Below are 18,900 nucleotides of genomic sequence, written 5' to 3' on the forward strand. Positions count from 1 at the left end.
TAACATAACATAACATAACATAACATATGGGTTTTGGGGTGCCTGGGGTAATTTTAGGGTTCAGGGTGGATATGGGTTTTGGGGTGCCAGGGGTAATTTTAGTGTTCAGGGTGGATATGGGTTTTGGGGCGCCAGGGGTAATTTTAGGGTTCAGGGTGAGTATGGGTTTTGGGGTGCCAGGGTGTAATTTCAGAGTGGTAATGGGTTTTAGGGTGCCAAGGGGTAATTTTAGAGTTCAGGGTGGGTATGGGTTTTGGGAGGCCAGGGGGTAATTTTAGGATTCAGGGAATGTATGGGTTTTAAGGGGCCAGTGGGGTAATTTTAGGGTTTGGTATGGGTATTGGAGTGGCAGGGGGTAATTTTAGAGTTTTGGGTGGTAATGGGTTTGGCGTGCCAGGATGTAATTTTAGGGTTCAGGATGGGTCTGGGTTTTAGGGTGCTGGGGGTAATTTTAGGGTTCAGGTTGGGTCTGGGTTTTAGGGTGCCAAGGGTAATTTTAGGGTTCAACGCTTGTATGGGTAATGGGGTGCTAGGGGCTAATTTTAGGGATCAGGGTGGGTATGGGTTTTGGGGGGAGCGGCGTCATTTTAGGGATCAGGGTGGGTATGGGTTTTGGGGTGCTAGGGGGTAATTTTAGCATTCATGGTGGGTATGGGTTTTGGGGTTCCAGGGAATAATTTTAGGGTTCAGGGCGGGTATGGGTTTTAAGGGGCCAGGGGCGTAATTTAGGGTTCAGAGCAGGTATGACTTTTGAGGGGGCAGGGGTCATTTTAGGGTTCAGGGTGGGTATGGGTTATGGGGTGCCAGGGGGATAATTTTAGGGTTCAGGATGGGTCTGGGTTTTAGGGTGCTGGGGGTAATTTTAGGGTTCAGGTTGGGTCTGGGTTTTAGGGTGCCAAGGGTAATTTTAGGGTTCAACGCTTGTTTGGGTAATGGGGCGGTAGGGGGCTAATTTTAGGGATCAGGGTGGGTATGGGTTTTGGGGGGGGCGGCGTCATTTTAGGGATCAGGGTGGGTATGGGTTTTGGGGTGCTAGGGGGTAATTTTAGCGTTCATGGTGGGTATGGGTTTTGGGGTTCCAGGGAATAATTTTAGGGTTCAGGGCGGGTATGGGTTTTAAGGGGCCAGGGGCGTAATTTAGGGTTCAGAGCAGGTATGACTTTTGAGGGGGCAGGGGTCATTTTAGGGTTCAGGGTGGGTATAGGATTTGGAGCGCAAGGGGGGATATTTTAGGGTTGAGGGCAGGTATGGGTTTTGGGGTGTCAGGGGGACAATGTTAGGGGTCAGGGCGGGTATGGGTTTTGGGTTTTGGAGTGCCGGAGGGCTAATTTTAGGGATCAGGAAATGTATGAGTTTTAAGGGGCCAGGAGGGTAATTTTAGGGTTCATGTGTGCTGTAATTGTTGTCCAGTTTCACATGCAGAATTCACCACTTTTTTTTCTCAGCTTGGCCTGGGTATTACCCGATCCTGATTGTCTGCCATTTTAGCCCCGGACCCTATTGATTAACATTAGCCACGCCTCTTCATTTGCCAGGTTAGCGCCCCCCCCCTGGAAAAATTTCTGCGGACGCCCATGAATGCCTTTTACCTTGCCAGCACATTATTCTAAGTGCAATGACACTGCTTTCAAAACAAAGTGGGTGAAAAAAGAAAGGCCTCAGAAAGCAAGGTCAGAACTATAGTCAGCATGCTTTGTGGTAAATTAAATGAAATGGCGGCAATGACCTGAGAAGACATCAAGTTGCTTCATGTAAAATGCCCTTCAATTACAAGGCCCACTGAAAAATAGTTTCTGAGCTCAGTAGTGAAATAAGGGACGACTCACGCATTGTTATCTTGTGGGTTTGCTATGTAGAATATAAATTCGCCGCTCTCATTGTTGAAATCCTTCCTGGTCGTCATGGAGCTGAATAGACTATCTTCTCATGAGTCAAACCCATCCCCACTCCTCCCCTTCCCAGTAATATCTCTTTGACCGGAGGGATAGCTGTATCAGAGGCCTGAGCTTTACAGTCAAATGGCGAGCCTGTATGAATACTTTAATCTGAAGGATTGATGTGAGTTTATACAGATCTGTGTAGCATTAAGAGCTTATAACATCTATGTAACCTCTTGTGAGTGATTTGCTGTAAGGAGGCCGAGCCTTTAAAGAACTTGCAACCTGAACATGGTCTCTCCTTTCAAAGACATGGTCTGTAGAATTTGTGTAACTTTAAGGATAGCTGTGTTGTCATACTCCTGAGCCTGCAAAATCTGTGAGAGATAAGATTGGCTCTTTACAGATGCTCATGTCTATAAGATATTTATAGCCTTCTGCTGACTGTAACACCTGTGCAATCTTAGAGGTAGCCTTTCAGTCAGGTTGCTGAGCATGTAATATAAATGTTGGCTGGGAATCAATTTTCTCTCTGACACCTCACCTATCCGATCTGTGTAGCTTGGTATTGCTCTTCTGCCTGAAGTCTGAGCCTTTGCATTCTCTGTAACCTGTGGTACGGGTCTGAGCATTCAAGATCCGTTACCTGAGAGATTTGTATGAGTATGTTAGCCCTGGAGGATAGTTTGCTTTGTCATATCTGAGCCTGCAGTAACAGCTATGTAAAACAGAGTTTATTCTGCTGATGAAAGCTTGAATATGCATGACTTCTGCAACTGGAAAATAGTTAGAATTTCTACGGTCAGGGCGTGTGTTCTTTAAAATCAGAGCATTCAACATCTGTGTTGACCCCATGCACTTTAACTGAAAAGGTAGCCAATATGGTTCTGCACTGTATAGAGTATACTTAAAATGTTCCTGAAATATAACCCATGTTTGATGTAATGAATTAAACTCCTAAGCATATGCAATTCTGATTCACTAATTATGTCTACTGACATTCCAGTATTGGCTCTGTTGATCTGCGTTTCCATGGTTTTGTGTAATTAGGCTGTGCTCCTGAAATATACCATTTTATGCAATTAATTAAACACAATGTATTAATATATACTATTCTAGTCTTCTATTTATGTTGAAGGGCATTGCAGCTTGTGTTTTGTGTCTGTTGATGTGTGTTTCTAGCCTTTTAGTCAGGAGGTATTGAAAATTACAAATAGTATTTCCTGCCAGGGAGTCTGCTTGAGTTACTGCATCATAGAGCTATGTAAGTTCTACCACTCAAATCTAAGGTTGTCATTATAGCTCCTGTAGGAATCTTGGTTCGAGTGCAAAGGGGAGTTTGTGTCAATTGTTTTTACCGCAGTTTTCACCATGTACAACCTGGCAGAATGTATGCAGGGGAAAACTGTAAAAGCAACCAAAGAATAAAAAAATGTGAACCACAAGATTCACCATAGTACTATCAATGCAGCCATGCTTCTCTTCTATCCTGACACGGATGTGAAAAATCCAATCATGCAATCGGAATCTGTCGGCAAGTGAAATAAAACAGAGCTGATCGATATAGGTCCAACGAGAATTTAAAAAAATCAGAGCAGTACCACCCAGGCTTGGTTCGCATAAAAATGACACTGTGCAAACTATGGAAAGAGGCTGGCATGAGCTAAAGAAAATAATAGTGCTGGCAAGATGGGTCAGTGAGGTACGCGCTCACTGCTGGCCTGTGTATGTGTGGGTAATAGATCAGCCTTTCATTTGGCCGAGGTCGAAAAATTGAGTCGCTTTACACTAGTTGTCTTTATTCCTTTTATTTACTACAATACTTTATTACTACTAAGACAGGCATCTGCAGTTATTGCAGAGAATAGTAGTGAAGAACACTATCCTAACATTCCGTGAGTAAATAATGAACAAAGTTATTGCCATGGATACATACTAAGAGAAATACAGCTTTGAGAAGTTGGCATTGCAAAGAGACCTACATCTTTTGACTTACTTTTCCTGTTTTAGGAATTGGACACACCATTTCGACTCTATGGATTGACCAAGAACCCGTTAATTCACAACATCACCAGAGTTGTGATCCTCTCGGCCGTATCGGGAGTTGTAAGCGATCTCTTTGGATTCAACATTAGAGTAAGTTGGCAAACAGTACTGCAATTTCAAACAAATGTGTTGACAAGCAACATGTATCACAAGGAGTTATTTTGTTTTCTGAGCTGATATTTGGTTCTTCATTGTAAACGTTGCATGCTTTTTTGTGTGGAAATATTTTGTATTTTCAGTACATAAACAAAGTACTATAAGAATTGTAAACATAAATTGCGAGACGTACAAGTCAGGTGCGTATTGCACTCGGGATTGGTCATGGTTCAGTAGCGCAGATATCGTGCAAATCACCAAAACAAACCACTATCACCCGGGTCCCTGTTGAGGTCCAAATCCACTCTTCCCATCCCGTGCCCATGGCCTCCCCACATCTCTCCCTCCTCCCAGTCTTCTGCTTTGTTCCATCTACCCTGTATTTTATCAAACTAGCTCTGGCAGCTCAGCACCTTTGTACACCAGCTGTTTGGTCCTCATACGCCAGTCCAGGTTGATTTCCCACTCTTGAAGGGTTGAGACCATTCCGCTCCCCATGTTACAAAACATTTGCATGAATTTGTCCAAGGTCTGCTCTCTCCAAATTCCCAGCAGACGCTGTCATGCGATACGGAAGACCCTGAAAGCATTCAACAGTTCTTAATTGCGATAGTCTGGAGTGGGTGCTGTCGAAGAGCAGTAGCTCTCGTCTCTGCTGGTGAAGCGGCTGGGCGTCCAAGGCGTTTCTCTGGTGATAAGATTAGTTCCTCTGATCCCGACGGCAGTTGCTAGGCCTTCAGTGCTCGTCAGTTCCCCGTGTGCATGGGCCAGAAACCACAGCTCTTGATGTTCGCACACTGCACCTGGACCACGTCCCTCATCTTCACAGTGGTGCACCAGACCCTTGCTCTTCATGGCAGTCTCTTATGGCATACAAGGCTGCTGACTTGCGTGCCACACCGGCAATCGGCGCAGTTATAATTTCACTTCATGGCTACTTTCTCCAGCATACGGCTTACCTACTTGGGCAGCACACAGGCAGATGGCCCGATTGGTGCGGCAACACTTCTCTTCACAACAGCCACTTCGGGCATATGGGTTGCCAACCTAGGCTCTATTCGTGCTGCAAAACGCATCTTCATGGTGGCCAGGCCAGATTGGTGCAGCAGTCCCTGAATGCCATAAATCTCACGATCCACTTCTGGGGGCCACTGGACAAGATACATCACTGTACCTTGCTCCTTCCAGACACTTTTCTGACATTGCCCTCTGGTCTCTGCAGGCAGATCCTAGTGCTGAAGGGCTAGTGGTCTTGATTCTCTTGGGTGATATCCCCTAACCCAGCAGAGAGACTAGCAGACCTTGGTTCCTAGTCCTGGTCACATTAGGCAGAAGTCTTTCTGAGCTTCTCCACATCGATGTACAGCTACAGTTGAGTGCTTGACAGTCAACCGTTTGTGAGCCTCAAGCTCCCCTTTTCCAGGCACATATGTGATTTAGTGTCTGTCATTTCCTTTGAAACTCTTGTGGTGGGTGTTTGTTCCTTTGAAATGCCAACTCCTCTGTTCTACCATTCATCTAGGATACAGTCTGTCACAACAGAAGCCCCTCCAACCTTGATAGCCCTACAAAACAGGTGATGAGAGTGCCTCGAAGAGCACATCTGAATGTCAGCCACATTGATATATGCCTGACAAAAAGTTACAAAGCCCCCAGCCTTGCTTTTTATGATTCCATGTCTTCAATGATTCCCTTTCCAGTCCCATCCTCTTCTTGACATGTGTTCAGGCCTCACTGACCAGTGACATTTCCAGAATCAAAGAGTCCTTCTGAAGTGTAATAGAGAGCTTGGCTCTCCCTTCCACCACTTTGTTTCCCACCCAGTTTTCAAGAATGTGGCAATCAACAAATCTGTCCGGGAGGGCTCCTCTATATGCCTTTTCAAGGCCCTGGCTATCCAATATGGAACCTACAGGCCGCCATGTATTGTACCACTCACAGCACGCACACACATACACTGCACATTATCACATCATGATGTACTCCAAGGGCGAGTTAAGCACAAACCCGGCAGAACATTACATGAGTGGACCAGTAGGCCCACTGCAGGCATGTATAAAAAGACCTCTTCACCCTACTGATCCTTATTACAAAAATATGGTATGCTGCCACCACTGCACCTGTGCTACTTAACTCTTGGTAAAGGCAGTAGCCATTCACCACTACAAGAGCCCCTGTCGGTCTAACAAGACCACAGTTCATGATATAGGCCTAGTTCTTGTTCTGATCTATGTTGGACTATGGGCAAAAAATAGTTCCAAGTTCCAGATATAGTCACATCCGGGGCACTCAGAGCAGGGAAAGTTTGCTCATCTGTCACCATCTAGGGGACTTTCCTGTCTCAACGGAAGGGAATCCCACCACTGAGCATGTTTGGCACCTAACAGTGTTGCTGACAGGGACTAGATATAAAATGCAAATTCCCATGGATGTTGGGGGTGGGAGCTGCTGCGTGGGTATCATGAATGATTTGCATTTGCTGAGATTAGTGCCGGCACCTGCTATGGAGGGATGTGTGGCCTGCAGTTGACTGCAAGTGCAATTGACCTTTACCCGAATTCCAAGTCACTGGCCCTGTTATAGACATAATTGCTGATCCTGTATCACAAGAGCACATCTATGAGTAGATGTATTTCTTGGAGCTGATAAGCAGTTTTGCCTGGTGGGTTTGAGAGACTGCTTCATGACCGTGTAGTATTGAGGACACTCAAATGCCTACCCTTCCCTGACAGCATGTTGGAGGGCAAACTTAGACAGTGATGTGAGGCCTGGCCTAACTCCATAGTCTCCCTCACTTCCACCCACCAGTTGCACTTGCAATGCTTGAAAACTAGACAGGTGATTTGTTGAAGTTAAAACCACATGTCGATGTGGGAGCAGCCCCAATACAATGGACCTTTGGAAAGTGATAAGAGAAAGTGCTGTTCCCTCTCCTCACCAGGCATGGAGATCAATCATGCATTGCCACACTCTAAAAGGCACTTCAAGAGCCAGAACCGGGTTGAGACCACCCCTATTTTAAGTATGGAATGTCTATGTATTTTACTGTCACACACCTATATCTCATTACCCTCTCCCACATCTCATTACCCTCTCCCACATCTCATTACCTCTCACACATAAACTGTCAGAACCTTGTCTAGTTTACAATGAATTGTTCAATAAAGTAAGAGTGGAATATTCATATCCCTACTCCGTACTAAATAGTAGAACATTGCAGGGGTGGTCAACACTCCCAACAGCACAGTGCCTTGTGAAAGCTTCCAAATGTTAAAGTACATCAGATTACTTTGCAGCCCAATCACATGAGACTTTATGCTTTAGGCATGCTCGCCTCTGCTTTTCTGAAATCTTTGCATGAGTGCATTAAGGTGATGCTGCTTTTGTCTGGACACTCATAGCTGCCAAGAGTCCCATGTAAAAGATCTCACTTTGTCATTGCTGGCCTTTTAGCAGACGCCACATGTATTTTAGGACTTAAAATATTGCTGTGAACATTGTAACATGTTATTACAATTCATTTCTCTTTTCAGCTGTGGAAAATAAAGCCATGAGTGGCTACAAGTCACCCACTGTCATTGCAGATTGAACTACTTCTCAGGCACGCTGCTTAGCGACAAAACGGAAAGGACTCGCTGCCTGTAGCGCATTAACTGTGACACAGTAGTATCTGACCTAGCTGTACCTTTTGAGAAAGGAGGAAACACTGCTATGCAAAAGTGCTTGTTTCTTTACAATAATCATGTTACAAAACAGTACCATCATCAGGAAACAAAGGTCATCAACTGAAATGCAGTAATGGAAGTCAGATTATGAAGAAGGAAACCTTCTGCTAAATTTGGTTTCAATTATATATGTATGTTCTCCAAACAAGGACACCAAGCTGAAATGAAATGCTTTTTTATACAGTGTGAAGGCAGAGTATTCGAATACATTTTAAAAAATGGTGGTAACTTTTTATACTTTTATGTTGTTCAATGTAGGTAAATTCTCTCTCTTACGTCTGTTGTAGTGTGTGACTGTTTTCAAAGATGACTTTGTATCTCAGGACCAAAATTAGGTTTTGAACTTCCCCGTGTTTGCCAGTATCGGAAGCATGGTTCGGGCATGTGCTCTAGCTGCTCCCTTACAAGTATCTAATGATAACTAGATTCGAGTTTGATTTCAGAGAATCAATACTAAAACCTTTCTTTTATTCCATTGGTTTGTCTCTTTTTGTATGATGGGATGCTGCTTCAATCAAAGGTCAAGTGCAGGAATCTCTTCAAAAACTATGACACTCAGCATCAGTTACTCAGGAATTTTTTCATAACGATTTTTTAAGAAATTGCTCACTGAGACAAGTACACTAAATCATGACAGAAGGAAACCTATCCCCCTCAGTAAACACCCCGCCTTCATCCCTTCGGCTTGAGCTTGAGTTCGTGGCATGTTGTATTTTTTTTCAGGCACCACATAACTTCTGCTTCATCCGTTGTTCTTTATCCATTCAAATACAATCATCTGTATTTAATTTATGAAATCCTGTCGCAGTGTAAACCAGAGGCCTCAGATTGCTTGCGAAGACATGAAAACTAATTGTTTTCATATCATAAAATATATATTTGAATGGAAAATACAATATCCTTCGTGTTTTATGTACAGTAGAATGAGGTACTTGTATATTTATGATTGAAGATGGCAGGTACACCTGCAAAACTCCCACAAGATATCTGGTGGTGTACGGTTAAAAAAAATGTGGTGACACAATAATATGTCCAGGAGAGAGTGAAGTTGTGTCAATTATAAATGTTGTGCCGAGTCACAAAGTAGAGTATTGTGTATTTTCATAAACATTGCCGGTGTTTTTCCTACCATATATGCTTATCTAATGTTAGTAGCGAAACCTGTTCTTCTGACTCCTAAAATGGGATTCCGATATGGTATTTGGAAGGCATCCCTTCCAGATACTGCCAGGCTGTGGAATATACCAATGTGTTGCAAATGAAACTTAGTTGCAAAACACTGACATTTTATCGGCAACTCAAAGTAGTTGGTAATACCGTTCACAAAAAGGGAAGGAGTTCCCATGGACACATTCTCTATTGTGAATGCAAACAAGTTTGGTAATAGGATAATGGATCAAAACGTTTAAATAGAGTCCGTACACTTTAAGAAAAACAGGTTGCATTTAAATAAATAAAAAAATTGCTTTGCTTAAAAGCAGTTACAGACATGGTTGTCTACTGACCTCAAGGGACCTCCAACCCTCTGATGGCCTCCAACCATAGTAGGTTGAAAACCTACCTAATTATTATTCATAAATATTGCGACCGACTGCAATGTGAAATTTTAAGAACCTACATATTAGTACATACGTTCTTTCCTAAAATTCTTCACTGAGCCCAAACATACTGGTCGCAAATTGGTACCCACAGGCACTTGTGGGTTGTATATTAGAGTTCTGCTGCCCTTCAGTTTGGAGACAAACATTTATATCTGGAGGACACCTACACTAACCAAGGTGAGGCACATGTAGGCCAAGCTTGCTCCAACAGTAGCAGTTATTCTGGGTTCAAGCACTTTTCAGTTCCCTAGTTGGTAACATAGCGTGCTCAGCAACATTCACAATTGACAACTGCAAGCAGTGTTACACTCACAGGAAAAGATTACCCCTCCTAGGGATTTATCAAACTGGTACAATAACTCTTATGTATTTAGTAGGTGAGATCCCAGTCTTAAACTATATTTGGCTGAAAAGTTTTATTTGTGAAGGGAATTACTTTTTAATCAAAAACAGAGTTGATCGTGACTATTTGCCACAATTGATGTAATTTAAGATTTAAGTCTGGAAATCCACCTGGGTGGTGTCACTTGCAGGAATTAGAAATAACTGCCAATTTAAACGGCTACTCTAATGCTGGATAAATAATAACAGTGCTGACTCCAGCTTGCACTCACAAGTAAAAGGAACTATTTTTTTTTATCTGGGCAGAGAGCTGTGGTTTAGTTGGTTAGGCTGAAGGTTCAAAAGCAAAGCAATCGCCAAAGAACGATTTAAAAATAACAAGGTCTCATCAAATTAGAAACCTTGGTATAAAGAGGAATGTAAAACATTTTTTTTTTATTGCATTATCTAAAGTACCCAATAACTACAAACTGGCATTTCTCCTTGATATAGTAGCAAGGTTTTTGCTAAACATGTTTAGCATCTATTAGCAGATTGTATTCTGTAGTCCGAAATGTTATTCTTGGGGCAAATCAGATTTAAGGCAGCTTCTAGCAGATATGCTAACCTGATGGCTTTAAGTAATGTTATTGACAAGGAGACTAGAATAAAGAATGCAATGTATACGGGTAATTATGTGGATGTAACAACACTTTTCATGAAGTCACGAAAGTAAATTCTGGACATATTTGCATGCTTTTCAATGTATCCATCTCTTGTGGGAGTTATCCATGGTTTTATGTCATCCCTACAAGTGCAGACTGGCAGTGAACCTTTTTTTCCAGTAGTTGATTCAAACTTGCAGTTCTTTAAAGGAAGGTTTCATGCGTGCACCCTCATTGTGTAATTTGTACTTCTCAGCCATTTGAAGGCAGCTTCAAAATGCTTTTTGCCCAAAATAGGAGACATCAGCTTACTGATATTGATTTATACGGATAGTTAGTTGGGTCTTCAAAAGTAATTAAAGTTTGTAGCTAATTATTGTACACAAATGTATTTATTGATAGATCTATCAAAGACTTAAATGCTACTCTTTATTTGGAAACTATATGGACAATATTAGAGCAGATTGGAGAATACTATTTCACCAGTCTAAAATTCACTCTCAAAAAGACTCTGGCTGCTCAAGTAAATTTATTAGAACCAAAGTGTGTAAGGTGTTGTCAGGAAGTATGGTGATTTCATTCAAAATATGGAGCAGATTTGTACCACTTCATCCAGGAAGGGCTTAATAGCAAAAATGCATAAAATGTGAAGTTATACATTAAAATTAAAATTGGGGAACTCCCCTGGCCAGAGCATGGTTAGAGTTAGGGGTAACATTATGTGATGAGTTGACACTTTTGTATTGTTTTTAATTTACGATGAGGGAAAATGAGCGCCACAGTAACAATTTGTTCTTTATCTTGGGATGGCATTAAATGGAAATGGAAATGGACTTAAGGCTTTATTTTGAAAGAAGTTATTGAACAATTGTGGCTGGAGAAATTTATGGGACAGAATAATCTGCCCATGTCAAATTTAAAAGCTTGCCGAAACCAACAATAAAAAATGGTAGGTTTGCAGAGGACAAGAGATTAGCGATGACCAGCAAAAGTGGGCAAACACTTCCCCCATTTATCCAGCACCAGCTCCCTTGAGGCATTTAGTCGAAGTAACAATCCCACAGTTTATGCGGATAGTAATATTGTAAGAGACCAGTGCCAGTATTTTATAGATGCAAGATACATGAGGAGTCTGTAGCTCACATTTTGTTTGACCTGGGTTGCTGGAATGTAGGAAAATCGCTGTTTAAGACTATCATGATTAAGTATATAAGCCATATTGTTTTGCCTCCAGGGAATTAACAAAAAATGTGCAAAAGTTACAAATGTATGGATCCATTAATTTAAGTAATGTAACAAATTAAATCTTATGATTTTTGATGGACTGCTTGGGGGTTCTATAATTAAGAGCTAGTTGGAGGCGTCTCTTTTCTGTTATTTCTGCCCAAAGGTGGAATCAACTACCAGATTTTATCCGTCTCGAGGATAATCATCTTCGCTTCCAAAAATTCCTTAAAACTTTTCTGTTTGCTTGATCGTGTCACTATTTCTGGTTTGGGTGTGTCTTGTAGCGCTGGGAGGCCTTTGGTAGGCATGCGCTTTATAAAGGCTCTTTCATTTCATTTGATAAATTTGAATATTTTATATTGTTTAGATCCATAATTGTAAGTGTAAAAGATTAGACATAATCTTACATCTGGATGCTCCCTTATGTCAATTGATGGAAGTGTGAGGACTACACTCTAGATAGAAAGACAGGAGGATTCTCACATTTGTGGTGAAATATGCCAGCAATCTAGCAATTACAAGGCCCTGAAAGTCATGTAAATAGAGGCACCCAGATTTTGTCGTTCGCCTTTCAAAATTTTAACCAATTTAATGCTAGTAGGCAGTGATCTAACAGTGGACACAATGTGTCGGCATATTTCATTAATGTTTGACATTCTTCAATTGGTACCTCAATCTGGAAACGGGGTCAGTAAATATGTTCAGGGGATTGGAGCAAGTTCCACAACCTTCTTACCTAGATTCAGGGATACACTGCATTACTGATTCCATTGACACTTTTCTAGCTATCCCAAGCAGGATTTCCCACTTTTATTTTATTTTTTAATTCTTCATTTTGTATTATCCATGATACGTTTATTAAATGATATATGCTCTAGCTAGTAGTAGGTGGGAATTTAGGGAAATCTGACATATTTCCTTTCTGCATAAACTTCTTTCTTGATTGATAAGAATCTGACCCATAGGACTATATGAAATTCTAGTTTTGCAAACTCATTAAAGCAATTGTAGTTCTGAATTTGAACAGTTTATCACAGTTGGTGAAAAATATGCAGGTCATGCTTCTGTGGATGGATCCAAAGTGGCTGGGCACTCGGTGGTGTGCAGAGTTCTCCAGGGATTCAAGCAGTTCAGACCTTCTAGAGAAAACATGTGGTAAGCTTTGGGATGTGAATAAAGTGCTGTGGCAGATTTGTTCTTGGCCATCCAGTGAGGATCTCTCATAAAACTACGCCAGGCACACTGACCATGCATGTATGCCTCACTTCACATTAAAGGGTATTGGATTTCTGGGTCCATGAGTTGAACATAGAGTTCAGTATGTCTAGGTGGAAAAAGTTCAAGCATAAGTAACCCTGTTTTCTACTTCATCCAAACCTATGTACTAACTGATTTGCTAAGCCATACATGGCTTAGCAAATCCTAATTTACTAATTTGCATCTGTTTATACTGGTGTTTCTACTTTCCCTAGCACAACGTTTAATGAGAAAAACAGGCCAGAACATTTTATGATGTATGCTCTATTGATTATATCTCACCCTGTTATTGGTCAGAATATGGATCTCTGTAATTTCTCAGTATCCAACCACATAAGAATTTGAAAGGAGAAGGCTTTCCTGATCGTCATTTTTCACAAGTGCTCATTAGCGTGAAACTATATAACACATAACTTCATTTGTTAAATGAAGGTCAAATGTTGGTGACAGTTTGTTGAATATAGGTTTCCTGGATTCCTCATAAACTAAGCCAATTTGGCTTCTCTCAGTTACAAATATTGTAACTGGCATGGAGATCAACTTTGTCATATTCTCACATTGTTGTAACTTGGATTGGACTGTTGAAGGACAAAAATAGTGATCTTTGTGTGGGAAGGAAATTGAGACAATCCTCTATATTTCTTTGTAAAGTTTTGAGCAGTGCACAACAAATGTATTTACAATGATTTCAAAGCTTTTGTAATTTCTGATGAATTAATATATAAGTGATTATTTATAAAAATTCAGTGATTAATATAAATTCCTGTGTTTAATAAAGGCATTTTCTACAATTTCATAATGGCACTTACACAGTTCAATTTATGAATCACAGATAAACTACGAAGAAAGAAAAAAGTATAGTGTGCAAAATTGGCATAATTATTATCCGTTTGTCCTCAATAAGATTTTGACTTTACAATAGCTTGTAAAATCAACATTTGTAATCTAAGGTTTACATATTTTAGTGTTTTAAAAACGTGAAAAGGATGTAACAAACCTCTGGACTTTATCTTCAGTTATGGACTATTTTCCATTGCATCATTCAATAATCACACTACGTTTTAAAACATTGTAGAAAAATGGCACTTCTACTGTTGTCATATACTTTTTCATAGGCATCAATTAAGGATACCCAGGAATAGTAACTGCTGTCCCTGGCAAAGTAGGGGCAAGCGGTCAGTTGTGTGAGAATACCCTAGCATTTTGGAGAAGAACATCCATGACATTTAATGCATACTTGTTGAAGAGATTGGATGCAGTGCTGGTCCTTATCAAGCCAACATTTCGAGAAGCTGCTAATGACTTTTCATTGGAAGAGGAATTATAGAGAGGTCAAATTAAGGAGCGATCTCTGTAACTCTATTATAAATAACTGGTAAGATATAGATTGTGTAGTACAATAAGTTGTATTTCTTCACCCAGGAAAATATTGCATTATGCACACATTTCTTCATTCATAAATATATATGTGCATTTTCAAATCCCTGTTTTACATGATTATTATTCGTAGCAAGTGTTGCATAATGATAGAGGTGATTCAAGCTCGAAATCCTGTGAAACTAACGAGAATACAGTTTTGAAACATGTATAGCAGTGAGCATTTCTTTGTTTGGTCAAAACTGCTAGGTAAAATAGAGGTTGTGGTCAGTGGGTTATACACGTACTTGCCAGCTTATCTTCCCAAATTTACTTAAGCCTTTCTTTCTCAAAATCAAACAGATTCATGGCTCGTATGTTATTGATGTATTCTTTTTGTTTGAAAAATGCTTTATTAAAAGAATGCCAAAGAAAATGAGAGATAACATATTCTCAAGAAGATTAGCTCAGATATTGATATGTAGGAGTAATGATATTAAAACCTGACACTTACGACTATTTGATATAGTAGTATACCAATGTAAAGAAATAGTAGGAAACATGCAACAAATGTCTATAGTAAACTAGGATTTTGTAATTTTGGGAAGATTAGGTTTGGGGAAAAGGATATGAAAAGGAGAGGAAAGAATGGGAAGAATTATAAGGGAAGAGAGGGCAAAAGGAGGTGGAAGAGAGAAATGGGGGAACATTTGAGAAGTGAGAAGCCTTACTTGAAGGGAAGTAAAAAGTTATGAACAATGCAAATGCCAACTATTAAAAGTAGGTGACAATTACATATATCACATACAAAGATTGGGATTCATGGAAGCTAGAAAGATGGTTAAACATATTGACGAGGTAGATGTGTAGACAGTGGTAGCTAAAATAAGCCCTTTTTAATTAGCTGCTGAGTAGAGATTGTGTCTGCTATATTAAGTCTATGGTCTATTGATGCAAGGTCTACTGCAAAGACATTGCACCACATTGAACATTATTAGTTGCAAGCCAAGACATCGGATAAAGAGTGTACCTAGCTATTTTACTCCGTATAACCAGCTGTAGAATTAGCCAAAATATACAAGAAGCCAAGCGTGAATAGCCTTGGAGTTTTATTACGTAAAAGCGATATCCTAGCGACCTCAGCCACAGCCTCTAACGAGGGTCAACTTCACACACAGTCCCCGGCGCTCGCCTAGGAACGCTGGTCGCGGTGACATTCTAAGTGATGTCACCGCGAGCAGCTCCATTACATGCGGAGCTGCCGGGGGGGGGGAACCAGAGGTGGGAGATACCACACATCCCCCTCCCCTGCGGAATGAAAAGATGGGAATAAACAGAAGAACATAAACATGCAGAGAAACACATCATTACATATTAGCTTGAAGGTAGCATACAGAGAATCACATCACAACATATTGATCCAAATGTCTGGGGGGTCTGGTCACTCTCCTGCTAGACCTACCAACTGGGTGCGGGACTGGCAAGGGCTCCCTAACATTGGGACAAAAGTTTCTTCCCACATCACTTTTCTCCTCCCCTTCACTATCGGAGTCATTCCCGGGTGGGTGAAACCTCCCTACTCTTCCTAGGTTCCATATTTTCCCTTCCCGAGTCTTCACAGCATTCTTGAACAGTTTGGTGATCTTGGTTGGACCACTGTATCCTGACCAGCTTGCTCTACCAGTAGGTGTCTTGATCTTGATGTTGTCCCCTACTTTGAACTCGGCATCCCGCGTAGATTTGAGTCGGTCGTACCTTTCTTTCCTTTCTCTCATGGCTCCTTCTTGTTTCTCCAGGCTTTTTGTTTCTTTTGAGTGATCCGACCATCCCTTGTGCCACCCCATCCATCCTGGGGATAGCTTGGTGTTAGGTACTCTTGCCCTGAGCAACTCGAAGGGGGTGACTCCCGTCGTTTGGTGTGGGGTGAACCTGTATGCCTCCACGCGTTTCCACATCTCTTCCTTCCAGCTTAGCCCACTGGCTTTTGCGAGTTGTATGCTTTCCTTGAGGGTTCTATTGAAACGTTCGATCATGCCGTTGGTCTGAGGGTGATACAGGGCACAACGTTTGTGAGAGATGCCTCTCCCCTCCAGGAAATCTTCCATCTCTTTGGAACACAATTGCACCCCATTGTCAGTGAATAGGCTGCTGGGTAGCCCTTCTCTGACAAATAACTCTTGCATGAACTCAATGACAACTTTCGTCGTGACTTCGCTCACTAGTCTCACCTCCGGCCACCTAGAATACATGTCCATGAGCACCAGAATGTACGGTGTGCGCCCTTCTCCTGTCCATGGACCCACAATGTCCAGTGCCAATTCCTCCCAGGGTCCTGACGGTGGAGTCCTACATACCATTGGCGGTGTCATTTGCTTCAAAACTTTGTCACTGTTGCTGCACGGAATGCAGTCCCTGATTTTCCTTTCAATTGCAAGGTCCATGCTTGGCCACCAGTAGTCTTCTCTTAGCCTTTGTTTCGTCTTGGTGATACCCATGTGGCCTTCATGGGCTAACTCGACTAGGCTTTCCCTCACCGACGCAGGGGGTACTAGTCTTGTTCCCTGAACAGGCATTCATCGGCCATGGATAGCTCGTCTTTGACAACCCAGTACGGCCATAGATTCTCCTCCTTTTTGTCTTCGTGCTTCCACCTGCCCTTTATTCTGTTGCACACCTCCTCCAAGATTTCATCTTCCTTCATAGCGCTTTTCCATGCTCCTTCTCCTATTGCCCTCTGGATGGCACAGACCCTCTCCATCTGGTGTTCATCCGCTTCAACATCCGCCTCCTCCACTTCCTCCTCATTCACTAGTCTTGACAAACAGTCTGCTGCAAAATTGCGTGTTCCCGGGACATACTCGACGCAGAAGGTATATTCTTGCAGACTGACCACCCATCGCCTGATCCTGCTGGAGATGGCATCAAGGCCCTTCTTGCTGAAGACTTCAACTAGCGGCTTGTGGTCCGTACGCAGCGTGAATTGTGTGCCCCACAGGAAGTCTCTGAATTTTCCTAATGCCCAGGAAACTTCCAAAGCCTCTTTCTCAATAACTGAGTAGTTGTTTTCGGACTTCTGGAGTGATCTGGAGGCGAACGCAATAGTTTCTTCACCGTTTCTGCCTATTTGTGTGAGGACAGCTCCCAGCCCTTTAGCGCTTGCATCGGTGGTGACCACTGTCGCCCGGTTGGGTATGTAGGACTTCAAGCTGGGGGCTTCCGCCAGTGCCCTCCTTACATCTTCAAACTCCCTCTGACACTCTTTACTCCAGTTGAACTCCGTCTCCTTCTTCAATAGCAACCTGATTGCGTACGTCCTTCCTGCAAGGTTCCGTATGAACTTCCCATAAAACTCTAGCATTCCCATGAATGACTTGATTTCATCCTTGCTTGTGGGGGGCATCAAACTTACGATGGTGTTCTGGAGCTCGGCTTTGGGGCATATTCCTTCGGCTGTCACCTTGTGTCCCAAAAAGTCTAATTCTGCGCAGCCAAAGACGCACTTTTCCTTTTTTAGAGTTAGACCTTGCGACCTGAACCTTCCTAGCACACGTCTCAACGTCTCATCGTGTTTCTCATGGTCTTTCGCGAATATCAGCACATCGTCCTGATAACACACAACGCCTGGGATGTCTTTCAGGATGTTCCCCATGAGTCTCTGAAACACGACAGCCGCCGAGACTAACCCGAAAGGCATCCTTTTGAACTTGTACGCACCCATGGGTGTCACAAACGCTGTAAGTTCTTGCGACTCCTCATGTAGTTTGATCTGAAAGTACGCCGAGGTGAGGTCGAGGGTGGAGAACACTTTTGCCCCCTCAAGCATGCTCATCATCTGGGTGATGTTCGGGAAGGGAAATCGATCGACCACGACTTCTCTGTTCAGTGCCCTCAGGTCGATGCAGAGCCGAACAGACCCATCCTACTTCTTTGCGGCCACAATGGGTGCCAACCATTCGGTCGCTTCCACTGGTTCGATGACTCCTGCCTTGCATAGCTTCTCCAGTTCAGACTTCACCTCTTCTTGGATGGCAATAGGAAGCTTCCTGACCTTGGCCACGACTGGTTTAGCGTTCTCCTTCAACTTTATCTTGTGACAGTAGTTTTTTAGACATCCTAGTTCTTCTCTGAAAACTTCGTTGAACTCAGACACTACGTCTCCCTTTAGTTCCAGCATCTCCTGTATCAAGATCTGGGGGGTTACAATTGGGATTGAGATGGACCCCCAACTCCTTCTGTGCTTGCCAACCCAATATGTTGTCCCCGACTGTAGACACATACACCTTGGATACTGTTGACCTGTTCCTGTATTCTATTTTGCTCCAGAAGTACCCTTTCATAGAGATGGGGCGTCCCGCATACCCTCCAGGTCTCACGTCCATTTTTCTCAGAGTTATCTTCCCCTTGGACACACCTGTGAATACTCTGGCATTAATGATAGTTATCCTAGAGCAGGAATCAAACAATGCCTCTACTTCAGTGTTCCCCACTTTTATGGTGTCTTTGGGGCTGCTGACCTGACCCTCATCGACCTGCACTACAATTTCTTCACACATGGTGTCAATGCGGCTTTTGACCTGAGTTTCCTTGACTTGCACTACAATTTCATCACAGACTATGATCGTCCTATCTCTACTCTGTCTGCTGAACCCTTGTCCACTCTTGCAATACTGCCTAACATGACCTTTCTTCCCACACTTGTTACATGTGAACCTGAGGGCGGGACACTCTT

At 42.4% G+C, this 18,900-nt stretch overlaps 1 protein-coding gene across 4 annotated transcripts in view; it reads left to right on the forward strand.

The window, feature by feature from the left end:
* The window catches only part of PHTF1 (putative homeodomain transcription factor 1), a 490,213-nt gene extending 481,994 nt beyond the window's left edge, over positions 1-8,219 (forward strand). For 3 of the 4 annotated variants that reach the window (XM_078644430.1, XM_078644429.1, XM_078644431.1), the window contains 2 exons: positions 3,888-4,013; positions 7,553-8,219. In XM_078644430.1, the coding sequence (XP_078500556.1) occupies positions 3,888-4,013; positions 7,553-7,573 (147 nt within the window). In that variant the 3' untranslated portion in view covers positions 7,574-8,219. The remainder of the gene's footprint in view (positions 1-3,887; positions 4,014-7,552) is intronic. The other variant, XM_078644432.1, reaches the window with a different exon arrangement.
* The last annotated feature ends 10,681 nt before the right edge of the window (positions 8,220-18,900 follow it).

This window comes from Lissotriton helveticus, chromosome 5_1 (assembly GCF_964261635.1).
Source record: "Lissotriton helveticus chromosome 5_1, aLisHel1.1, whole genome shotgun sequence".
In the NCBI taxonomy this organism is placed as follows: Eukaryota; Metazoa; Chordata; class Amphibia; order Caudata; family Salamandridae; genus Lissotriton; species Lissotriton helveticus.